This window comes from Eucalyptus grandis, chromosome 3, assembly GCF_016545825.1.
Source record: "Eucalyptus grandis isolate ANBG69807.140 chromosome 3, ASM1654582v1, whole genome shotgun sequence".
In the NCBI taxonomy this organism is placed as follows: Eukaryota; Viridiplantae; Streptophyta; class Magnoliopsida; order Myrtales; family Myrtaceae; genus Eucalyptus; species Eucalyptus grandis.
The window spans coordinates 24,155,154-24,180,748 of NC_052614.1; the positions used below are offsets into that span (position 1 = coordinate 24,155,154).

The window sequence follows — 25,595 nt, forward strand, 5'->3', positions numbered from 1 at the left end:
CCCAAAAGCAGTCATCTTGGCAACGAAAATAAGATTTCACAATTACATAACTACCAATGGCATTGTTGTGCAGCAACAATTAGGATTAATATCACAATAAACTTTAAATTAGTATATTTATGACAAATTTACTCAAATTAATTTTCTGATAGCAAAAAGTCCCAAACAGGTACTTCAATAACAAATTTACCCTCTATTAATTTTTGTTAAATTTTACAGTTAAATTATTAAGTTGGATGATGCGTAATAATTAACAGGTGTACCTATTGGTAATTTTTGGTGGTATTAATCCAATTTAACGAAACTAACATATTATGATGCATGTGTAAGTGAGTTGTACTAAAGAATTGACGTGTTGTTAAGCAGTTAATATTTCATAGTTGATACATAACTCATTGGCTTAAACTTTTGAGTAAAGATAGATTCAACTAAATATATTGATGAGTTTAAACTCGGAATCCCTCTTAACGATCTCTACAAATGAACCAACAAATGGAATCAAGGCTAATGGTTGTAGCTTATGGGCAAGTGTGCATTGTAATGTAGCAGTGGGCCCATAAGTTGATATAAAAGGATAACTAAATTAAGAATGAGCAGACCTGATACTAAATTCACACGTGAAGGGGAAACTGTTAGGATATATGTGTGAGTGAATTGTGTTAGAGAATATCACATCAGATAATTGGTGTATTGTTGGACAGTTAATATATCATAGTTAATGCATAACTTATTAACTTAAGTTTTTGAGTGAAAGTAAGCCTAAGTAGATATGTTGATGAGCTTGGATTTGGATTTCCTTTTGGCGATTTCCCTAGGTAAAGGTATTGGGTTTTTGTAATGTGCTCCCAACATAGTGGAGGCAATTTGTCACAAATATGCCAATTCGAAGTTTTTGATAGTCAAAAACTTTATTTGGAATAAATTTGTCACATGTGTACAAATTTGAGGTTTTTCATGATATTAATCCTAATAATTAAAGTGCGAATTTTTCCTTGGCCAAAAACTATATTACCAATAAGAGGGAAAAGTATACAAAAAGTTTCGAACTTATTATATTTATGCCAATTCCTTAACTCTTTTAATTATACTAATTGAGTCGTAAATCTTTGACGATTTGTTAATGTAATTCATTCAGCCAATTTTAGTTGAAAATCAATGATATTAATGTTAACTATCTTATGTGACACAACCAATACTAATACAAACAAATTCTATAATTTTATAATATCTTTCTGAATTGTTTGTTCTTTTTTCTTTTCTTTTATTTTCTTTCTTTTTATCTTTTACAACTTTGAGCCAGTGAGATTGCCGGCCAACTATCGCCAGCAATAGATGAGGGCTCAACTCCCTCACTTGTTGGCCAAAAAAGGCCATGATATCCTCACTTGGTCTAGGCAAGGGTGATGGCCCTCGTCAGCCATGAGTTGCAATGCCTTCACTAGCTACAAGAGGGGGCTTTGCGGCCCTCACCTAGATCCTACTAGGGTATCATGGCCCTTGCCCAGACTAGGTGACGTTCGTGGTCCTTTCCTGGATCAAGGAAGGGCATAGAGGACCTCACCCTGACCTTGCTTGGAGTTGATGGGGGTAGGCCAATGGCCTCACTGACCCACAGTTGAAGGGGAAAAAAAATAAAAAGAGAGAAAAGAACAAAACAGATAATGAATAATTGTCCATATCAACACTAGCTATACCATATAGGACGGCTGAGGTCCTACATGACCTTCATTTATGTTAGTGATTTTTTGGCCAATTGGTTGGATAAACTATATTGACAAATCATTAAAAGGTTCAAGACTCAATTTACACAATTAAAAAGTTTAAAATCAAATTAGCACAAATACAATATATTTAAGACTTTTTTGGCACTTTTCTTGTCAATAAATCTCTAGTTTCTATTTGGACACTTAAGTTATAAATAAACACAAAATTAGGGGCATTGATTTTAATATTGATATAATAAATCATATAGCTAGCAACTATGTTTCTAGCAATATCAATGCGGTCTAATTTTGATGTGACGGACAGAGTCTATGTACATTTCCTCCATTTGTGGCGACTCAAGTTATAGTTGAACGAGTCTACTAGAGTGAGTAGTAAACAGAATAAATATATGAGATTTCAATTTGTATCGTAATTAGTTAGTGCGTATCATCTCTTGTCATCGAAGCACACAATTTACATATGTTTGTGAAATATACTATTGATGTACCTTTTCAATCATCCATGATAATACCATCCCTAAAAAAGAAAGTATCAATTTGCTCCCAAAAACCCCAACTTTGCTTCCAAAGTATCCCCTGGATTGCTTCAGACCCTGCATGTAAATCGCACGGCAATTACCAAAATTTCTCAAAATTGAGATAAATCTACGAAGACACAAATTGAAGGCAAAATAATGAACGATAGTCCGATCAAAGAAGCGGCTACTCACTGTACGAATTCGACGTTGACCGACGAGGCAGATGGATTTGCGATGGCCTCAAACGCGGTCTTGGACAGGACGATGGTGGCGCGGTCCGATGAGGATCGGGAGACTGCGCTGAGCGCCCGGTCCACGATCCTGACCTGGACCAATTGGGCCGGGTTGCAGGTCTTCGGCCGGTCGGCACTTATGCATCGGACCCAATATTGCCTCCCGCAAGCTGCACCGTTGTCCCAAATCCCTTCCCCAGCAGCTGCAAACAGGAAGCTCGAAGGGAACTGCAACGGGTCATACCCAAAGCAAGCAGTCGCTGCGATCATATTACCCACAACGTATCAATATTTAGACAGATTATATTGTGTTAATGTGGCCTGGTGATACACTACAAATTTAGAGCTGATTTGATAACATCTATACTTACGTGTGTATGGAGGATCGTAGTGACCGGCTGTGCCGACATCTGCACTAGATTTACGCAACAATAGCACAACGAGAATGAGAATTGATGAGTGATGGACGAGTTGTTGCAATTGCGACATTGTGGAGAGCCAACCTGCAAAGAGTTTGGAAACATTGAACATCTACTACATATGATGAAAAGATTCCAGGCGACAGTTGATTGGTTATTATTGCTTGAGAAGGACGATTCGTGCTAGGTTTACGAGGTACGTTGGTGGGAAGTTAAGAAAGGAAATAAACCTGCAAATAAAGAGAAACTAAGCTTCTTTTTTAACCACATGCACATAATCATATGCATATGGCTTCCGATTTCGATCGAACCGAGACTAAATAAGAGTTCATATGCTCCCGAGACCTTGGAAGTCAATACGAAAGAATCTAGTTCTCTTCTAATTTTCCGCGTGCCTGGTCTTTTCCAGCCCCCGTTTATGGACTCATTAGGTCGTGATTCTCATTTCTGGAACCCTTTTTGCTTTTTGGAAAATATCATGCCAAACGTCCAAACTCTCCACGTGACACACGACGCGACATCAAACACACTCGCGCAGAGCCAATCATGTCAGCGAACCGAATCGTAATGTATACAGCTGCAAAGCAGTTTCGCTAGTCTAGGCTTGATCATTGCTCAGAAGAATTGTAAAGGGGGGATTCGATCTTCTGTCAGATTCCCATCTTGGCCCGTCAGTCTAGTTTGCTTGGTCAGGAGGCAGCGTGTTACGAACAATGATGGTGTGAAACGCAATAGCCAATAGAGCATGAAGAACGAGAAAATGGGACGGGTTTCGCGGGGAGGATCGCTTGACGTGCTGATGAAGTGAAGTGATCCTGACGCGTGATTCGCGAGATGATGACTGCCAAAGCCAGCCCAGTTTTTCTCCATACTTTTGACCTCATCGTGCCGAGAAAGCCAATATTTTCTCCATCGTACGGATACATTCTCTTCCAAGCCTCATCTCCTAACTTAGGCTCCGTTCGTTTCGCGAAAAATATCATGTTTTCGAGAAAATATTTTTTCGGAAGTCATTTTCAAGAAAATGACTCTATTTTCCGATGTTCGGCCAAAATCTAAAATTTGAGTGGAAAATATTTTTCACTTTGTTCGTTAGTTCATTTAATTGTTTGGAAAAAAATATCAAAAATTGAATTTTAATATTTTTAATTGACCAAAAATTTTATTTTATTTTATTTATATTTTTTAAAAAATGATTTTTTAAATTATTTATATTTTTAAAATAGAAATTTTTATTATTTATTATTTAATTTTCTTTTCCTTCCTCCTTCCTCCTCCTTCTTCCTCCTCCTTCCATCCGCCGTCGCCTCCTTCCTCCTCCTTCTTCCTCCTCCTTCCGCCGCCGCCGCCTCCTTCCTCCCCGACGATGGCGGGCCCCCGCCGGCCGACCAAGACCCGGTGGCAGATCCGGCGAGCTCGAGGCTTGGCCGATCTCACCCGAGCTCGCCGGATCCGGCGACGAGCTTGAGCTCGCCGGATCGGGGCCCGAGCTCGCCGCTAGATCCGGCGAGCTCGAGGCTCGGCCGATCACTCCGCGCCGAATCTAGCGCGAGCTCGAGCTCGCCCGATCGGGAGCCCGAGCTCGCCGCTAGATCGGCGAGCCGCGAGCTCCGCCGCTCCACGGGCTCACGACTCGCAGCCGCACGACGAGCGGCCCGGGACGGCGTGGGCTCCGGCCTCCCGGCGCCGTCGCGGTGCTCCCTCTTGAGCCGGATCCTCCCGAGCGGCTTCGAGCCGCCGGGAAGCGGAGCGCGCGCGGGCGGCGGTGGCGCCCGGACGGAGCGGGCGGGCGGGATCGGCGGGTAGGGTGGAGGCGATCCGGAGAAGGAAGCCATTGCGGTAGGGAGAGCAAGAAAAGAGAGAGAGAGAATGAGAACGAAGGAAAAAGGAGCTGGAGCGCGAGAGCTTCAGAAAATGACTTCCTCTTTTCAAAAGAGGAAGTCATTTTCCGCGATTCCAAAGAGGAATTTTCCGTTGACCGTGTATTTTCCACCATCCAAACACCGGAAATTCAGGAAAATATTTTCCTGGAAGTTATTTTCTGCGAAACGAACGAAGCCTTAGATTCTAGTGTAGAAAAGCTGCCATTTGGTTCCACTTTGAAAAAAATAGTCTCGGGAGGAATACAAATACCTTTAAAGTAAAAAAAAAAATTCAAGATATTACACTATTTGGTATATTATAATTTCAAATAATATTGAAAGGTAACTTTAGCATAAATATCATTTGAAAAACTCACATTTGTAATAGGCTTTTGTTATTTTTTTTTTTTTAATTTGAAAATCAAATTCGACGACCTACTAACCACCCAGCCAACTGCCGAATGATTGGATCTAGTCGCCCGGGGGCACTACCTCAGGCAACATTGTCATCTAAGGTCGTAATGGCCAAATCTAGCCTCCAGACCACCAGATCTGGCAGCCGGAGGTTGTGGGTCACGCCACCCTAGGCGATGGTCACTAGGGACGTGCGACTCCCAAGCGAGGAAAATGAAGACGAATGAGGAAGAAGATAAATAATGACATGAATAAATAATAAACTTGCATTTCCAAAATGTTGAATGCTTAAAACAAGTTCGGACCTTTGTGCTTTCAGCATCGGAAATGCTGATATTTGACCAATGAACCTTCAAAATTATTTACCAAATGCAAAATATTTTCCCTAAGAGGCTTTAGGAGCCAAAGCCCTTTGAGAAAGTTGAACCAAACGAGGCCTAAATATAAAAAATGCCCATAGTAGAATGCAAAATAGACTATAGTCTACCTGCTCAAGTAACGCTTCACCCGCGCAACTTGACAAGGGGTGGCCTCGAAGATTGCCTTGAGGAGAAAGCACGAATTCAAATCGAAATCCATCACACTTAGATCAAGAATTCGACTGCCTGATCAAGCTGAATCAATTACCTTTTTTTTTTCTACGAATCTGATTTGGGAAAAAGCTGACATTGTGGGTCTATCTTTGGAGGGAGAATAAATGTCTAATTTTAGGAAGAAAAATGGTGGGAACAAGCAATCGATGTTGGTAGGGTTTCACGCCTAATAGAAATGTCGGATCTGAGTTCTAACTACTACCCACAAAGGTCCAGAATGTACCATCATGAGAGCTGTGAAAATTATATTAGGTACTTCCCATCTTTGCGCATGGTTCACGCATAATTAAAAAGTTAATGCGAAGTGGGTTAATGTAGGTAGGGAGTATAAGAAAAGAAGAGCTCAAGATGGCACTTTTGTATATGATTCATGAGGATCACTATCACAAAAATGATGTATAACATGCAATCACTATAGAAAAGAAGGAGAATGGATGTCTAATTTCAGGAAGAAAAAGAGCATGAATGAGCGATCGATATTGGCAATCAACCTGAAAGTTATTATAGAATTTCGCGCCTACTAGAAATGTTTGATATAAATTCTTACCATTAACACAAGGTCTAGAATTTACAGTATCAAGAGATGTGAAAGTTATTAAGTACTTTCTATCTTCATGTGGATCACACATTGATCATATGAAGTACGCTAACATAGGTTGGGAGCATAAAATAAAAGCTTTAAATGGTTGGTTTGTATATGACTCATGAGGACTACTGTCACAAATGATTCATGACGTGGAATCACTACCATAAAGAAGGAAGAATAAACCCCAAGACATATTAATTAAGCCAGCCACTGACAAATCCCTGAAGTTAGAGGGCAGAAAGAGAAAAATTATGAAGTGGGATGAGAGGGTTTACCTGCTTGATTGGGGAGAGATCTCTCAAAGTCTCTAAATTAAGGTCGATGTTGCCTTCTATTTTTTTTTTTCCAAACTCTTGACATGCTTGTGAGAGACCATGAATTCATATTTATACGGTTGATTTGTGGAACATGTCTCCTATATTTCCCTCTGTCCAACTGCCGTCCTTAAATTATTTTGTTAATTGCATGGTTTTGAATAAAAAAAAGTTTAACAAGACGAGAACTAGGACTTTTCGTAGCTGAAATCTTCATAAATTTGTCACATTATGAAGAAATTAAGTTTTCACAGGCACACGTGTAATTGATTACATTGTGCTCATAAAATAGAGTAAATCATAGTATTTTAGAAAAAAAGAAAAAAAGAAGAAGCAACATTAGGAACATTAAGACTCATTTACGAAATTGATTCATTAAGTAATGCAACGCTCCATAAGTAGTTCAACTTTAGTAGGCTGGTGTCGGTACGTCTAGGCATTATTGTCCTAATGAAAATGCTTCTTTTTATCCAGGTTAGACCTTTTCCCTACATGCGACATTAATTCCGGTTAAGCAGCCAGCAGGCCAGCAAAATCTCGCTGTGTAAGGGGTAGATTAAGACGTGGGGAATAAAAACAAGCAGATCTCAGTCTTCCATATGGGCTAAAAGTATTTCTAATCACGCCATTTAATGATGGGTGCGTTGCCGTCTTCTATTCGATTCCCGAAGCCAACTTTTGCCATTTTACAGTCTTCTATTTTTTTTTATTTTTCTTTTGCTTTTTCCCTTTTTTTATTCTTTGTTCGTTTTTATCTTTACTTAATCCCTTTTGGTCTTCTTCCCCGGGAATTTTCCTCTCCGACCGTCCTCTTTCCCTTTCGTCTTTTTCCACGTTTACACTTTTTTTCTTTTTTATTTCTTCTTTCTGCCCATCTTCTTCTTCTTCTTCTTCTTCGCTGGTTTCCTCCTACGCCCGAAATTGGCCCCTCCTTCCGATGCCTCCATCGACGAACACCCAACCTATTCTCTCACGCCGAGCACTATAAACAAAGCAACGGCTGAGCTCGTCGCTTGCCGGTCCTTCCGAGCCGCGCACCACTTACAACCACCACAGGAAACCAACGGGAGACAGATAAAACACAGCGGACGTGCCCAGACATGGCTCGGTGATGCAAACGACAACTCGCAAACGACAAAAGGTTCATATCATGCGAAACGTACTTATCCGCGTTCAAGAACACATGGTAATCGGTGATGCACGCGCCTAGGCCGGCTTAGACATATCGTCGAACATGTGGTGGGTATGAAACGGAGAACGATATCGACCCTTTTTGGACTCGGACTCAGCGCCAAACTAGAAAAGAAATCATCAAATGGGCATTCGAAATCAACCACATTAGCCCACAGAAGCCCAATACGCGTGTGACTAACAGGAGGAACAAAACTCAACGTCCTGTCCTACCAAAATAGGGCAGAGCAGCGGCGGTTCACAGGAACGGGCGTTTAAAATGAGAGATCCCTACTCGGCTTCGGCAGCGGCGAGGGGAGGGTGAACTCGAAATGGATCGAGCGATGACTGGCCGTCCCGCCGTTCTCCCGAAGCGAGATCTTCGGGAAGGCGACGCAACTCGACACAAATCAAAAAGCTAAGCACAAGACCTACCTGGTTCGGGGGAAGCACTGTAAGGGGGCGCTTACGGACTTTGGCGACAGTCGACCACCCTCTCGAGCTCCCTCGCTGTCTGGTTCTCTCCCTCTCACTCCATTAAAACTCTCCCGAGCTCTTCCACTCTCTCTCCCTCTGTAGCTCGAACCCAAAAGAACCCCCAAACAAATGAGCGAGCCCCTCTCTTTTAAGGGTGGCCAGCAGGCACGCATGGCCCCTACCACCACCAGCTTGCCGGCCGGACTGATCCGACCCGCGGATCACTCCGCCATCTGCTCCATGGCAATCCCGATTCCCGTCTCCTCTGCTTGTACTCTCTTCTTTTTTCCTTCTTTTTGCGTTAGCGCGGTTGGCATGAGGGGGAGAAAGATGACATGCGCGCGGGCCAGTTTGAAATTAAAGGAGATGGGCCGGCCCAGGGCAAAAGGAGAAAAGGAAAAGAGATTACTCGGCCCCATTCGATTTTTTTCTTATACCTTTTAATTAAAATTTTTACTTTTCTTTCTTCTTTTTTTACTTCTTTTTTTAATTTTCGATTTTTATTTTATTTTTTTAATTTTTAATTTTAATAATTAGTGATAGTTATGTAAATACTCCTAATGTCTATGCGTAATAGATTTTAATGAAAACATACACGATGCATTCTAATGGAAGTTATTTATTTTACTTTTTACTTCTTCTTTTTTTAGTTATTAATTCCTAATTTTGTATATGATTAAGTTCTAAATAAAATAATTAAATTTAGGTGTCAATAGTTACGTCTTGTGGACATTGCTAGCATGAAAATTCCATTAATGTTAGCCACGCACATGTTTGTAGCCAATCAAATCGGAGATGATTGGACGGAAAACATCATCATTGAAGGACAAAGTTTAATGATTTCATATGACAGTGGATGCTAGCATGTTCTGTCGTAATTATATTGATGGTGGTGGGGTCATTCTAACTTGCATATTGCAGCATCGATGCATCAATTCAACGAGCTCCTTTGTTTTGCTATAAATGAAAGATTTAAAAAGTATTTTCTATAATGTTGCATATATCGTTTAAAATAATTAGTTAATACAAAATGTTTTTCTTATCAATAATAATTTATATTTAAACATTTTTATGGACAATAAAAATATTTTTTCATATCGTTTACTTTTTTAAGCATTAGCAATTATTTTTAAGAAAAATATTTTTAAATCATTTATTTTTGTGAAACAAACCCATTTTAATATTCTAATAAAAGCTACCTGCTAACTTTTTAACTTTTGACTTTGTAAATCTTGGGGAACTCCCGTTTGACTTTAATTTGACATGAAACCCACAAAAACCTTCCGTTTTATATACAATTAATAATATATAGAATTGTATCTAGCTCTTCTTCTCTTCTTTTTTTTTTTTTTTTTTGTAATTTAAAAAATTTTAAATACTTTTTTTCCAGCCAATTCCCAAAACACAACCCAACTTTTTACACCTGAGATTCAAAAAAAAAAAAAAATCCCCCAAAGTCCCAAAAATAAAGAACTCAACCTATTGTACTGGGCAAAAGCAACACAATCTTTGAAATGTCTCGGAAAAGAAAAAAAGCCAAATCATTTGTCCATGAAACAAAAATAATACTCATTATAAGTTTCTTTCGATCTCGCAATTAAACCGTCACATATTAGCATACATTGCTCATTATGCTGACATGTCATCGAGCTGCTTGAATTTCATTAAAAATAAAACCGATCATGTTTTCAAAAAATAATTATGAACACCAAATCATTAATCATTACTGCTCATATCGCATTATATATTCGAGGAATCGAGGATAAACGGCTTGATGGTTAAGAGGGTCAGAGGCCGTTCCTTTCTCAATGTTAGGCACCAAATCTCATGGTCATGTCGAAGAATAAAAGGTATGAAACAGTGATGACAACGATGATTAACGCTAATGCAAGAAGAGAGGGACCGAAATGTAATATATCTACGTACCCCAAGAATTCACCAGAGAGACAGACGGAGATACGCCCAAGTCGAAGCCCTTTTCTGCAAATTTACTCGACGGATCGACGAGCTCTGATCCTGGACGAAGCACAGTTGTTTGATTTTCCCGGAAATTTGGGTATTTATATGCTAGGAACGGAGATTCTGAATCCCTATATATATTGCACGATCAGAGATGCGTGCGTGTGCATGATTTACCGTGCGCCAACGCGCGTTACGTACTCTATAACGTTTGGTGAGTGTGAATTATCTTTTGGGTCCTCTTTGTTCTTGCTTTCTTGGACTCCATTAAGCAACGTCCTTCCTAAGCAAAAGAGATGTCGATTGTCCGCAAGAGAACGAATTCAAACCCTTACGAAGCGACCATGTCTTGACCCTTCTAAGCAAGCAAGAAATTGGTGGATTTGGCATTGATTTGGTGATTCGGATCGATCACATTGCTCATTTAATTCTCTAATTATAAATTACACTTTTTCTCTCTCTTCTTTAGGGTTCTCTAGTCTCACTCTCCTCTTCACATAGTTTTCTGTTGGAGGTTTGTTTGTAAAACAAACTAAGTGTGTTTTCCTTGTCCCACGTAGGAAAAGTGGGAGGAAATGAGCCAATTAATAGACTCAACCATACCCGCGTGCGATTACGCGATTTTGACACACTTAGTACGCTTGCGGTTTAATTAGCACTAATCTCTTTGTTATTTATTTATTTTTATTTTTTTATGTTATTAATTTTAATCAATTCAAAGGTTGCTTTTGTTTTTGCGAATTTTTGGAAATTATTTAAAATAAAAATTCGAAATTTTATTTATTTTAAAATTCTTTCAAATTTTTTGTTTGTGTTTTTCAAGACAACTTTTGGAAAGATGCTCATTCAATTTACAACTCTTCCCGAAGGGTTGCAATAGGTCATTCTTTCAACTTATTATGAATAGATGCCTTTGTTCAACCGGGCAATTTTCGAAATGACATGTTTGTTCATTTTTTGGCAATTTTTTTATGAAGAATTGCATGTGTTTTAAGACTGTTCTATATATATACTCGTCATTTTTCAAAAGAATTAGAGCGATCATTTCCGAGCCTTCTTTCAAAAAAAACTGTAGCAATTTTTTCGATTGTTTCCTAGAGAGACCCTGGAGAAATACTAGAATTGCTATATAGTATTCTCATTTTGAGACTTTGTTATATCTTGGAGGATATTTCTTTGGTGACCATTAGCAATGTTGTGGGGCAAATAAATCCTTAAAGAAAGTGATATTACGCTCAAAGTTCGACTTAAGTATTGTAAATATCCGTCTTCATTGTTCTACCCAATTCGAAATCATATTTTCCCAACACTTTCTTCTTCAACCTCCATGGATGGATATCTGTCCCTCTCCTCCTTTTTTCCTTTTTCTTTGGTTGATTTGGTTCTTTGTTTTTTTTCTTGTTTTCCTTCCATTTTGAGGAGTTTTTCTCTTCTAAATTAGTTTAAATCTAGAAGTTTCTTTCTCCCATTTCGAGAAGGTTTCTATCTCAATCTAGTTTAGATTTTAAGTTTTTTGTGTATAATTTTGGAGTTTCACCTTCCTTGGATTTTGTTGGTGTACAAGTCTAGTTTTGAAGGAAATTAGAGGAGTTTTGTAAAGGTTTGACACTCATAAGTATCAAATTTGTGTGCATATAACCTTGTTACTCAGGATGACGATGGTGTTAGGATGTTAAACCTAAGCAAGCACTACCAAAAAGTAAAACTGTAGTAATAGATGAAGATCTCAATATGTGCTCGTTATTGAAGATGAATTTAGTGATCAATCGTCAATTTTAATTTGAAGAATTCACAGATCTGTTCTTTAAGCGTGTGACCCCTCACCTTCTTCTAATAATTTATTTTCTTATCTAGAGTTTGTTTTATTTTTTATTTGTCTTAGTTTGCTGTTGAAATCCCTTTTTCTATTGTGTATATGTAGAAATGAATGAAATATTTTTTTGACAAAAAAAGAAAAAAAGAAAACCAAGGAAAGATTCGGATTTGAGATATCAAAAAGGGCAAGCAAGTTGGTTTTCGGGTAGTTTAGAAAGATTCTATATTCTTCGTTTAATTTGGTCGACACTGAGTTCTCCACTGTGGTAGGTATGCTGATATTAGGTACCAATAGATATTATGTGGTGCATATCTCTTGTTGACGTAATAATTTGAAATTGTCTAATCTGATCTAAGCTAGTAAGATATATCTTAAAGAGGTTCTAGACTCCGTGCCGGTTTGAGCCATGCACTCGATTTGCGCCACATGTGGCACCTCCTGGCCAATGAGCAAGCATCTGAGATTGTAGACAATGTGGCAGTTAATTTTTGTTTTAGTATCTAACTTGCTTATCATTGTTATAGTCAAGACTGAGCATAAAATGCCATGCGCAAACATCTACATTTAAGACAAAATTTTATAGGGCACGATACTAAGGACATAAGTATTTTTGTGGGGATTTATAGTTCTTTGGAAAGATAATGCAAATTGGATTTATCCTTAACATTACTTTAGTTCATAAAGAAATTCATAATAGTTTTTACGGCTTTTTTTAAAGAGTGTCCCAAGCACTTTTATTCCAAATGGTTAATATTATGAAAAATCATAAACCAATACACTTATGAGAAATTTATAATAAATTAATTTTTTAACCATTAAAAACTCCAAAATAGTACATATATGACAAACTCACCATAAACTAATTTTTTTATCATCAAAAATCCAAAATTGGCATAGTTGAGATTAATTTACCATCCATTAGTTCTTATTAAATTGGATTAACTCCATAAAAAATCCTAAGCGATATACTTATGACAAATGATAAAACCTCAAATTAGGATATTCATCAACTGCCATGTGTTATCCAACTCAACAATTTAAATGCAAAATTTAACATAAATGAATTAAGTTGAATTTGTTACAAATGTACCAATTTTGATTTTTCTTGATTGAAAAATTAGTTTAAGATAAATTTATCACAAATGAACCAGTCGAGTTTTTTCATGATATTAATCATGTTCTAAAAATAGACCTTCATAGATATCTAGTGCATTTAATTTATTGAGAGGAGCCTTATGAAATAAAAGTTCGAAATTTTGTACGTAATTAAAGAGACTTTAGCACATCTAATGCATTCAACTTTTATAGGATGAGCCTTTTGTTTTAAAGGAAAAGTAAAACTTTACACTTGTGATAAATGAAAGTACAAAACAAATGTATGATATATTTTAAAATATCAACATGAATATTACAGAAATCTTATTACATTAACTAGGGTCTTATATGCATAGCAAAAATGAACTAGGATTGTGCGATAAATAAAAATAGCTTGAGACCTATGTTAATCTATCATCATTTGCAATGGCTGGTGAATGTCATTAGACTCCACATAATGATATCTGTAGGAACCCATCTCTGGTCACTTCCTCCTCCTGGGGATTTCTCCTTTCTAATTTGCGAGTCTGTATTTGGTAAAGTTAAATCAAATGGATGATAAATTTAGACCCTTCAATGAATGGTTGATGTATTAATCTTTCAAAGAAAATTGATCTATGATATAAGTTTAACCCCTACAAGTAGAGCATTCCATCATTTTTACATATTGGTACAAGAAAAGATACTCTAATCAATCTAGTGTTTTTGACATGATTGGTACAAGAAAAGATACCCTATTTATCGTTGCCGAATCCCCGGTCACCATAAAAAAAAAAAAAGATACCCTAATTGTAATTACTTGCCTCCAAATTGTGTAAGATTTTTTTTTTCTAAATATTTGATAAAAAATCTATAAAGTAGTCTCTATACTCACTTTTGCAAATTGGATGCCGACAAGATAATCTATCAAAAGTCACGAGAGATGGCTACAAGTGAAAATTCATAAGCCACAATTACTTCATATAAATTAATTTTTTAATAGGGATGCTATTGATTTTATTTGAATTGAAATGTAAAGATGAAGAGAGATATTCTCACAAAAATTAAAATAGTTTGTGGAATAACCATGTCCAATTCCCTTCAAAAATTTTAATAGCACATTAAGTGGTTTAGTTGAAATTTATATAAGTAAAAATTACTTGAAAAATCTAAAACAAACGAAGCCATCAAAAAAGTCTTCAATTCCATTTAGTTCCATGAACATATATTTGCTAAGCCAAGATTGAAATTTATACGACTAAAAATTATTTTAAAAATCTAAAACAAATGTAGTTGTTCCTTCCTTTCATGGATAAAGAAATTTTATCATTTTCCAAAAATTATACATTTTGGGTCATATATGATGAGTATATTGAAAATATTTTTTTGTTAAGTACGATTAACAAGTGATAAATAATAAAACAAATGGTCTTTAAAATTTGATTTAATATACAATATAACTCATAAACTTTTACTTTATTTAATGTGCGTCATGAACTTTAATCCAAAATGTAATATCGTTTTAGAACTTTTAATTCATTCAATACAATCCATGAAGTTTTGCTAAATGTTTGCCGACTATATAAAAACATTCAATGTTACTCCCCGATCTTGAATCAATAATGGAAGGATGGATTAGACATTTTCATTTAATCCACGAATCAAAGTGACTTGAATAAATTGGAATTATAGAGACCGTCGGTATCATTATCCCTAAAATAAAGACAAAAGGCCAAAATTCGGGGGAGCATTTCTTTCTGCAACAGTCCTCGATTCTCCAGAGATTCTCCATTTTGTCTCCATCCTCTTCCTTTCTCTCTCTCATTCTCAGTTTCCACTTCATCATCAATTCATCACTATCACTTCATCTTCAACCTTCGTCAGCCGGTCGAATCCCCCCACCCCGATCACTTCCCCATCGCCGCGGCGAACTTCTGCAAACGCTCCCTCCGCTCCCGAGCTCGGAAATCCGCGCCCGATCGATGAGGCCGGGCTCGTTCCTCCGGCGGCCGCTCGCGGCGGCGGCGCCGGGGCGGGAAGTCCTCCTCCTCCTCCTTAGCTGAGCACGCCGGGCCGACCGCGGTTCCCTCGCGCGATGGCGGCGGCTGCTGCTTCGCCTCGCTTCTCCGCGCTCGGAGCCCGCGGCAATCGCGGCGGACGGCGGCCCGCGCTCTCGGCCTCCGGCACGGCGGAGCCTTCGGGGCTTCGGTTCCCGCCGCCGCCGAGAGCGGAGGCTTGGAAAATCGCTTCTGCTCCCGGCGCGACTAGCTCGAAGGTAACGGTGGCTTCGTTCGCGTGCTGAGAGGGCACTGATCTGGTCGTTGTGCTCTTTAAGTGATCGTGTGGACTGTTTGCGTACCTCGCGCCGTTCGAAAAGCGAACTAACCCATCTCGAAAAGTTTGTGTATGGTTGTTCGCGTCTCTTGCTCATAGTTGGGAAGTACGAGCGTTTGTGAAGTGGGGCCTGATGTACTGGGCGTTTGCTGATCTGCATTATTAGTTTGGGCCAGTGTTTACCAGTCAATTACGGATAATGTTGGGAATAAAAGAATACCATTTTGGCGATGTTCTTGTCCCTGGTTTCTAGCAGACATGTACTTTTATGGATTATACGGCGCTGTGGTTCCTCTAAAATGCCACCTGACAGTGTTCATCACCATTTTTTGTTTGTTCTTCATCCTCATCAAATTCATAAGCTTTTCGCTGTGGAATTTTCAAAAAATGGCAGAGCTAAACTGTTCACATTATATATGTCTAGAATGATCTTGGCAATTGTTGCTTTGGGGTTTATGACTATTGGGTTTTCTCGACGCAGAAAGCTTCTAGTCAAATCAATTCTTTGCCTGATAGCGACGATTTCTTCCATGAGAAAGTACCAACACCCATGCTCGATGTCATTGAGAGCCCTACCAATGTGAAGAACCTGTCTACAAAGGTTTGCTCATTTTTTTTCTCTTTGATTTATGGGTTACCCCTCCTCAAGCTAATCTCACCTCTATCAACTAATGACTAGTTTTGCAGGAACTGCGGCAGTTAGCTGATGAAATCCGTTTAGAATTATCGTCGGTATTAAGAAAAGCACAAAAACCTTTGAAAGCTAGTCTGGCAGTCATTGAGCTGACGGTGGCAATACATCACGTTTTTCATGCTCCTGCAGACAAAATTTTGTGGGATGTTGGGGAACAAGTGAGTAATGGATAGCAATCAGCACATGTTTGATCCTAACATTATTGAAAACAAGTGCACAATCGCATTTTCAAAGTATTAAATTGTTTATCCTGGTTACTTGGCAGGCATATGCACATAAAATGCTTACTGGAAGGAGATACCTCATGAACATTATGAGACAAAAGGACGGTTTGTCTGGTTTCACTTCTCGATCTGAAAGTGAATATGATCCTTTTGGTGCGGGACATGGATGCAGCAGCATTTCTGCAGGGCTAGGTAATGTCTCTTGCAGTCAGTTCTCATGTGACGTGTTGGTTCTATAACCTAGCTTTCAATCACGTGCATGTTGGTACTTGTGCGTGCTTTTCTTTGTCCACTAATGAGAAGGAAGCTTAAGCAATACATTATATCATTTTAGGCATGGCAGTTGCACGGGATATGAAGGGAAAACGTGAACGAATTCTGACAGTCATAAGCAATGGAACTACAATGGCAGGCCAGGTCTATGAGGCAATGAGCAATGCAGGTTATTTGGACTCTGATATGATAGTAATCTTGAATGATAGTCGTCATTCTTTGCACCCAAATGTTGAAGAGGGGCCAACGACATCTATCAATGCTCTCTCTAGTACTCTAAGTAAGCTCCAGTCAAGCAAATCTTTCCGGAAGTTTAGAGAAGTTGCCAAGGTATGCAGTTTGTTTCGATAGAACTATTTCAATGGCTGCTTTCAGGTCATGAAGAGGGAGTTGAAATATTTTACAGATTGACGATGCACATGTTGAAAATAGAAAACATGTTGCTGACTTTGAGAAATGAGTAGACCATGATTATGACCATCGCCAAAATAGCATATCCACCTCGCTCCTGACACCTTTTTGTTTGTCCTTGCCATAGCTTGTTTATTGTAATGGAAATATGACACTTACAGCTACTTTTGTTGGATGTGAGATGTTAATCATAAAGGCCTCTTCTGAAGACATCTACAACCTTTGAAGTAACCATACAATGCCCTTTATTTATGTAGGACCTGATGATAGATAGATAATTCCAGTAGTTTCCCATTTTAGACTCATCTTAGCGGAGCTTTAAGTTCCAAATTCAGTACAAAGTGTGCTTAGAAGAGATCAATAGATTAAGGATGTTTACTAAGGATTTGTCTACAAGATCCATGGAGTTGACTCAACTTAATAGAAAAAGGTTTTGATTAACGTCATCGTGGTGTTTAGTACAGATATCTCTTAAATGTTTGCGAGTAGGTGCTCTTCATCTTAGTATAAAAGAATACATTGTGATGCTAACCTTTTATATACAATTTGAATTTTTAAATTGTCATTTTATAATCACTCAAAGTCAAGTACAAGTCAATTACAAGCCAAACTATTTCCTTTTGAATTAGACTCTAGAGATGTCATCTCTTTAGTCTCTGCAAAGTGCATTGTAACAACTAAAGTTGAATTCATGTCAATGAGAAAGGGATAATTGCACTGGAAGTACTAAAACTTGTTGTAAAAGTATATTCAAGTCCAAGAACTTTTAATAAGTGCAAACCAGTCCTAAAACTTGTATGGTTGGTGCAATTGAGTACCTCTCTTAAGTCTGTCTAATTTGAATGGCAGAAAATGTTGACATGCCATTAATTAAATATTTTTTGAAGGCACACAACATTGGTATGGTGACGCTTTATAGATAGAGAGAGACCTAAGCAAATTATATAGAAAAAGGGTTATTAAGGGTTGAAAATTTACAAAACGAAAATCGTGCTAAAAACAAATTGAATTGTTGATTCTATTTAGATAAAGAGTGACGGAGTGGGTTAAGGGGTGGTGCTGCCACACACTGCTTTTTTGTTGAGGGAAGACCAATGACCCTCGCCCAGCCATAGGTGAGGACTGTTCACCCTCATTGCAAGTGGGCAAGGGCTGCGAGCCTGGCTTGCTTTGTCTCACTGCTTGCCACCATCGGTTGGGGGTTGATTTGCCCTTGAGGCTAACAACAGGCAGTGAGAATATAAACATGACCGAGAACCCCATTGACATTGGGACTAATCTCTGAGGCGAAATCTGTTGCAACCACACTAACTTGGACTACGTTGCTCTGGTGAGTGGATTCTCAAGAATGAATAGGAAGGGATAGTTGAAGAAGAGCTATGCATTGAAGTCGCAGAAGTTGGTGGATGAAGTTGAGACCTTAATTTTGGAGTGGTTAGTGAGAGAGCTTGCAAAAATTCCATGCTGTGAAGAAATTAAGGACACTGTAGCCACAAGGTTTCAATTGTGCATTCCAAGCCAAGCCTGTCTAATTGAGGAAGAGAAGAAAACTCAGGAATGTATTATAGGGGTGATTGGTTTCCATTTTGGTGCGATCTCACCCAGGCATCGGAAATTGGACTAAGAGGACCGGTTCCCAGTTTCCGGAACTGGAATCAAACCACTTGGTTCTAAACCAGACTAGACCGATTCTCAGGCAGTCCAATGGAACTGGTCAACACCGAGTGAAAGTTCCATGGATCTCCACCGTGGAAGTGACACACCAGATAGCTGGTCGTTGGTGGAGACCGATTTGGCGATTGAGTGGCCAGCAATGAGTCCCCTACAGCAACAAGTTGGCAAGGGGTGCATTGGATTGTGGTGTCTCAGAGCAGTGGAAGCCATTGAAATCAGCATACAGATAGATAGAGAGAGAGAGAGAGAGCAGTGAGGGGTTTTAATTGTGGGCTTGCTCTTGCCTCTTATTTGCCTTGCCTTGCTGCTTCGCAGGGTTTAAGGAGAAAAAAGAAAAAGGGTTGGGGGGGGAGAGACAGAGGGAGATCTAGCAGTACGTGTGGTGGTGGAGACTCCATGGAGATGAAGAAGATGAAGAAGAGATGTGTACATTGATTTTTCTATGAAAACTCAATTTGATTTGGGCAGCCCCTAGAACTGAGAACTAGACTATCCAATTTTATGGAATTGGGAACCAGACCGGCGCCCTTGGGATTGCCCAGAACCAGCTGGTCCAGTCTGGTCTGGGTGTTTTCGTTGCATAACTCCAAATGCACTTGTGCCTGAAGTGAAAATTTGTTGTAGCTTTTTTTCTATTAGCCAAAAATAAAAAAAAGGAGGCTGTAGCTGGTGGAACGTTTAAATTCCTTTTTTTTTCTTGCGAGGGTTGGCTGAACCTTACACAGTGTTGGCAAGCAGTGGCGCCAATGCTGTGCATGGGCCAGCGGCCTTTGCCAATGAAGTTATGCCCCCATCTGAAACAACCCTCTCCCAGTGATGTTTTTGTATCCCATCTGTTTTATCTTTCTTTTTATTTCTCTCTTTTGTTTTTGTTTTTCTTTGGCATTTTTTTTTAATGTGGTGCCCACATCAACACTGTGTCTTGAAATATGTTAGGAAAAGTCACATTAGTATTTTTTGTTACTCAAATTAGACAAAGCTAATGGAGGTACTTTACCAGTTGGACAAGTTTGAGGATTTGATTGTACATTCTTAAACTTTTAGGACTCAATTGCATATTCACGATAAGTTTTAAGATTTCTAATGCACTTATTCCAAAGAGATATGAAGAGAAACCCTTCTAAAGCCTTGAATATTATTTTTTTAAGGACAAAAAGGAGAAACGCTAACTTGTTGGTGCTTTTTCCTGTAACCGGATTTTTACTAGTGATAACTGAACCAGTAGTGTACAATTAGTGGCAATTGTGTATGCCCTTATTTAACATGCAGCTTTCTTATTTTTCCAGGGTGTTACTAAAAAAATTGGCAGAGGCATGCATGAATGGGCAGCCAAAGTTGATGAATTTGCTCGTGGTATGATGGGTCCACCTGGTTCGACTCTCTTTGAAGAGCTTGGCTTGTACTATATTGGACCTGTTAATGGCCATAACATTGAGGACTTGGTTTGTGTTCTCCAAGAAGTGGCGTCACTAAATTCGATGGGTCCTGTACTGATTCATGTTGTAACCGAGGAAAATCAAGGGATCGAACGTAGCCAGCAGAGTGAGACTGGTGTGGATGTAGGCGAAGGTATGTCAGATATCATTAGGAATTCTGCGCTTTTTGTTTTTCAGTGGAATACTCATTGACTTGTGAAGCAGCCAAACATGTCAATGGTCTCTCTTTGGTTAATATTTGGTCTTGTGCTACATGGTACGATTTCCCACTTTTGTCCTGTGTGTAGCTGCATATTTTATTTTATGATGAATCATTGAGTTCCATTCATTCTTGTGCTGTTTCCAAATGATTACATAAGGAGTAATAAATTCTGAACCCAGGACCAGCTTGTGGATTTTGCTCAACATTTGAACTGTTTGGTGTTTGTATAGTTAGCTTGTCATTTCCGTTCATTTGATTCAGAACATATGCTCACAAATCAGATTTTTGGGCAATGAAAATGGCTGTCTGTGATGATTATTTTCATCACTCTTGATAGACAACCATACAAATCATAAAAATGCTTGTGAGCTGAGAGTCAAATCTGCTTTTGTTTGGCTGTCCCATGATGATTATCTGACTTTTTTAGCCTATTTTTACATATTTTCTGTCTAGTCATTGTCAGGTTTTGCTTCATGCTAGCCCTTCTAGTTTCTTAGTCATGCCTATAATTATAGTATTAGAGTATGCAACTAGGGTGAAGATGTGTCAGTTCTCCCTAAATGCTGCTATCTTCCAACCAAAACTCCAGGGTTGACTGCTGTATGCACCATATTTTCATAGAAGAAAGTTCCTATATGCTCTAACTGTCCTAGAGTGATGTTTCACTCAAATATTTGTGGTTTGTATCTGTGGTGCTCTACAGGTTCAAGCAGTTTGATTCAATGGCATCTAATTATCAACCCAGGACATATAGTGATTGTTTTGTGGAGGCTCTGGTTAGGAAGGCAGAGAGTGACAAAGATGTTGTGATGGTTCATGGGGGAGCAGAGGTGGAACCATCGTTTCAGTTGTTTCGCGAGAAGTTTCCGGACAAGTTTTTTGATGTAGGAATGGCTGAGCAACATGCAGTTACATTTTCCGCAGGTTTATCATGTGGAGGATTAAAGCCATTTTGTGTGATCCCGTCTGCATTTCTTCAGAGAGCATTTGATCAGGTGTTTACCTTTTCAGCTGTACAATTATGGTCATGATAACTTTAAGACGGATTTCCTTATCGAGAATCTGTTGTGGCATTAGGTGGTCCATGATGTTGATCGGCAAAGAATTCCTGTCCGTTTTGTCATTACAAGTGCAGGCTTGGTAGGATCTAATGGTCCTGTGCAGTGTGGGGCTTTTGATATAACGTTCATGTCATGCTTGCCCAACATGATTGTCATGGCGCCATCTGATGAAGATGAGCTAGTGGACATGGTAGAAACTGCTGCCATAGTTGATGATCGTCCAATTTGCTTCCGCTATCCACGGGGTGCAATTGTTCGGACAGACAAGTCTCTCAGTCAAGGGATCCCCATTGAGGTAATGCTTCAGCAATGTTACTCCCAGGTGATATTGTTTTCGACAGTTGTATCTCCGTCGTGTGAAGTGAGGATCTCATGTAAATGTGTGTTTAAATTTCAAAAAGAAAAAGAAAATGTAAATGGTTCTAGTTATTGTTAGTTTGAGGTTTAGGTAATGCTTCAGCAATGTTACTCTTAGGTGATATTGTTTTCGACAGTTGTATCTCTGTCGTATCTCCGTCGTGTGAAGTGAGGATCTCATGTAAATGTGCTTAAATTTCAAAAAGAAAAAGAAAAATGTAAATGGCCCTAGTTATTGTTAGTTTGAGGTTGAGAACATTAACCATGCGGATGATGTGTTCCATACATTCCCTTTACTTCATGGAATTTCCTTGACCAATTTTCATATTGATAACCACTAAAGTTCACCTTTTTTATAGTAGGGAGGTGAGAACACCACTTTCTGCGTGTTCTTAATGAGATATTAAGTCTATACCTTCCTTTTCGATTGTCAATGTGTTCCATTCTCGTTAGAATTTCCTTCCAGGATTTGTTATAACTGAATATCAATTTTAGGCTTGCATGTCGAATATCTAAAATCTATTTGCCAAATATCAGTTTTAGGTGAAATGCAAGTTGTTCCCTGCCATCTTACATAGCATTATCTACTATTGCGTACTTATCAATAATTGCAATCATTTGCTTCCATGCATAACTTGAAGTGCTGTGTTGTCATATTCTAGGGCTTTTGATTAAATGTCTGGATTTGCAGAACAGATTGGAAAGGGGAGAATTCTTGCAGAAGGTAAAGATGTTGCTTTGCTTGGTTATGGGTCAATGGTTCAGAACTGTGTCAAAGCTCGGTCCCTTCTTTCAAAGCTCGGAATTGAGGTGACAGTCGCTGATGCAAGATTCTGCAAACCGCTTGACATAGGATTACTTAGGGAGTTGTGTGAAAATCATGCCTTTCTGGTCACTGTTGAGGAAGGATCCATTGGAGGTTTCGGGTCCCATGTTGCACAGTTCATTGCACTCGATGGACGGCTTGATGGGAGAATAAAGGTACAGCATCATCCTTTCTATAGTCCTTTATTTGTGATCGTGCTCTTGTCATGGATCTTTTCTTGAGGAAAGACTGGCCCACTGTTCCCGTTGGCATCATCTGATTTTTGCATTTCAAAGCCATGATAAATGAAAGAATAACTACAGTTGGGCGAATCATTTCTTTTTTATTAGTTTGATACCTGGTATTGGCCATAGTTCGCAGACATTCTATAGTTTTAGTACCAGGCGTTGGCCACAGTACGTGAGGCCATTCTAAGTTTTGTGCAGTACCGATGCGGGAGGAAAATTTATTGAATTGTGAGTTACTATTTCTAAGCTGTACTGATTAGGTTTGATTCCTCCAGTGGCGGCCGATTGTTTTACCTGATGCCTATGTAGAGCACGCGTCACCAAATGAGCAGCTTTCCCTTGCTGGGCTCACCGGGCATCACATTGCCGCAACTGTGTTGAGTCTCCTTGGCCGGACACGCGAAGCTCTTCTGTTGATGTGCTAGGTTCCCTGCAATTCTTCCGCCCCGATTTCTCTCGAAATGGGCTCGTGCTGATGCTGCAGTACTGATAAGCCAGACATGGTAATGAAGCTTGAGCAAAGATGGCTTACTCGCCGACTACCATGTGTCCAGAATGCTGTGTTGATTGTTGGCATGCAGTACGTTCTATCGCCAGAGTGCAGAACTCATTTCTGAGAAGCTTATTCGGAGATTGTTTCTGCTAATTTGTCTCACGTACGAGAGCCAAAACGAAGGGTGAACAAACGTGTAGTCGCTTCGGTCTTTTGAGACCCTAAACTAGAAGTTACTTTGAATCAAAAGAGCTTTCTGAAGCTGATGTATTTGGTAAGTGACAATACTGAACAATTCAAAATTCTGTCGGGTGAATTTGGGGATATTACAAAATAAGTAATTTATTGTACTTTTATTAATTTAGTTCTAAACCTTTCATTTTGGCTCATTAAGTCTTACATCTTTCAACAATTTCCCGATTTAATTATTAACCTGTGAATTGTATCAATTTAGTTTTAAACTTTATGATTATGTGTCGATTTAATTTTAAACTTTTTGAGGATTTATTAATTTCGTACTTCGATCAATTTTTATCGAAAAATACTAACATGGTGATTTAGTTAGTGTCGACAGTCCTTCATGATATGAATTTGCGTTGACATAAATAATTTTTTTAAAATTTATTGTTGAATTTTTTAATTTTTTTTTCTTCTTTTTCAATGCTAAGCTAGTAAGGTCATTGACGTGAGGGCCAAGATGCTCTTGCCTGATGGTGAGGGTTGTTGGCCCAAAGTTGGTTGGAAAAGTAAAAGAAAAGAAAGGAAAGATAAAAAGAAGAATAAAAAGTTTAGAAAAATTGAAAAGGAACTCAAATGATTGTCATGTTTTCCGGTCAAAATAGGTTGGAAATACTAAATTAGCAAAATTGTCAAAAAATTTAGGATTAAATTGATACAATTGAAATGTTTAAAATTAAATTGGCAAAAAACGTTTAAGATTAAATTGATCAAATTAAAAAATTTAGAACTGAATTGGTATAAAATATAATAAGTTTGGAACTTTCTTAGTAATTTCTCTGAAAATTTGTGAGGGGTAGTAACACAACCGGCAATTCTTGGAGTATGTTGTGGTGACAATGATAGATCATATAATTCCACATTGTACCGGCAAGTATCCAAGAGGAGAGGATAAATATTTGGCGCCAATAGTAGTATAGTATGGATGCCGATGGTGTGACTGAACATTTAGACGCGCATGACAACTATTATGTTTAGAAATAGTTTATGGAAGAAAAATAGATTTTTCTATTTCTATTTCTAGAAGAGTTTATAAGCAAAAATAGTCGTTTGATAACGATATAAAATTTCTATTCTAAAAATAGAAATTCGTTTGATAACGACACAAAATTTATTCATTTCGAACGATGGCGGTCGACGGGCGGCCAGCAAACGACGAACAGTGGTCAGCGGTAACAGATGAAGGACCGGTTGACGAATAATAAGAAAAATTATTTTTGTTCCACAAATAAAGAAACATAAAATTTCTACTTCTGATTTCTATTTTAAACCTATTTCTAGAATAGAAATCTATTTTATAAATAAAAAAAACGGAATAAATTTATCAAACGGATTTATATTTCAGAAATAAGTTTGGAATAAAAAAAATTATTTATAGAATAAAAAAAAAAATTATTTATGGAATAACAATGTCTGCCTGCCATGAATTCATGAACAATCTGATCCTGACCCGCCCATTCATGCGCGTAAGTTCGCGCACCGGACTTGCTCATCGACATCCGCCACGATGCCTGTCCCGAGCCGAAGTTCCGCGGGCCGACCGTGGACGGCAAGCGCATAAGATATGGGCCATATGGCCGACCCATGACCAGAGAAATACACCGCCAAGAGAATGTTAAAACCAAGCCGCATTTGATGTCTGCCCGACGACCCGACCGCTCTTCATCGGCTATAATCGTTCTTATCGACACGTTCCCGATCACACGATAAAGGTTCGCAACCATGGTTCTATAAAAAAAAAAAAGCACTGCTTGACAGTCGATCCAAGGAGCAGTACTCTCCATTCGCGCCTCGTTTTGAGCCGACCGGCAATGTCGGGGACCGGAGTGGCAAATCCAAGTCTCGATTATGGAGGTTCTCCGATGGGGTCTTTCCAGCGGGGTTGCCGATGTCGCTTTAATGTAATTAAGCGAAATAAAAGTGAGAAAATAATCTGATTTAATCGTGCTTGGAAACCCGTCAAAGTGAATTATAAACCTGTTTCTTA

The 25,595-nt window shown here is 38.8% G+C and overlaps 2 protein-coding genes across 3 annotated transcripts; one reads left to right on the forward strand and one right to left on the reverse strand.

Annotated features, from left to right (window-relative positions):
- Positions 1 to 2,148: 2,148 nt before the first annotated feature.
- LOC104437069 (EG45-like domain containing protein) lies at positions 2,149 to 10,386 on the reverse strand. Of its 2 annotated transcripts, none has more exons than XM_039308181.1 (4): positions 8,269 to 8,597; positions 2,847 to 2,978; positions 2,435 to 2,735; positions 2,149 to 2,317 (listed from the first exon to the last, which is right to left on the reverse strand). In XM_039308181.1, the coding sequence occupies exons 2-4, from the start codon at positions 2,962 to 2,964 to the stop codon at positions 2,311 to 2,313; spliced, it is 426 nt and encodes a 141-aa protein (XP_039164115.1). In that variant the 5' UTR covers positions 2,965 to 2,978; positions 8,269 to 8,597; the 3' UTR covers positions 2,149 to 2,310. The 2 variants fall into 2 exon arrangements, with proteins under 2 accessions (XP_039164115.1, XP_039164114.1); XM_039308180.1 differs by lacking the exon at positions 8,269 to 8,597 and adding an exon at positions 10,237 to 10,386 and having other exon boundaries at positions 2,151 to 2,317.
- A 4,566-nt stretch (positions 10,387 to 14,952) lies between these two features.
- On the forward strand, positions 14,953 to 23,750 carry LOC104437068 (probable 1-deoxy-D-xylulose-5-phosphate synthase, chloroplastic). Its single transcript, XM_039309035.1, has 10 exons — positions 14,953 to 15,434; positions 15,975 to 16,094; positions 16,181 to 16,345; positions 16,453 to 16,603; positions 16,746 to 17,014; positions 20,056 to 20,389; positions 21,149 to 21,402; positions 21,485 to 21,763; positions 22,522 to 22,806; positions 23,154 to 23,750. The coding sequence occupies exons 1-10, from the start codon at positions 15,255 to 15,257 to the stop codon at positions 23,301 to 23,303; spliced, it is 2,187 nt and encodes a 728-aa protein (XP_039164969.1). The 5' UTR covers positions 14,953 to 15,254; the 3' UTR covers positions 23,304 to 23,750.
- Positions 23,751 to 25,595: the final 1,845 nt, after the last annotated feature.

What these genes read in the sequence shown, in the direction of transcription:
- LOC104437068 (XM_039309035.1), top strand. Translation starts at nt 15,255, where the DNA reads ATGGCGGCGGCTGCTGCTTCGCCTCGCTTCTCCGCGCTCGGAGCCCGC. An exon ending in TGAAGAACCTGTCTACAAAG is followed by an intron (nt 16,095 to 16,180) that starts GTTTGCTCATTT and finishes CTAGTTTTGCAG; the next exon opens with GAACTGCGGCAGTTAGCTGA. An exon ending in CAGCATTTCTGCAGGGCTAG is followed by an intron (nt 16,604 to 16,745) that starts GTAATGTCTCTT and finishes ATATCATTTTAG; the next exon opens with GCATGGCAGTTGCACGGGAT.
- LOC104437069 (XM_039308181.1), bottom strand. Translation starts at nt 2,964, where the DNA reads ATGTCGCAATTGCAACAACTCGTCCATCACTCATCAATTCTCATTCTC. An exon ending in CTACGATCCTCCATACACAC is followed by an intron (nt 2,736 to 2,846) that starts GTAAGTATAGAT and finishes ATATGATCGCAG; the next exon opens with CGACTGCTTGCTTTGGGTAT.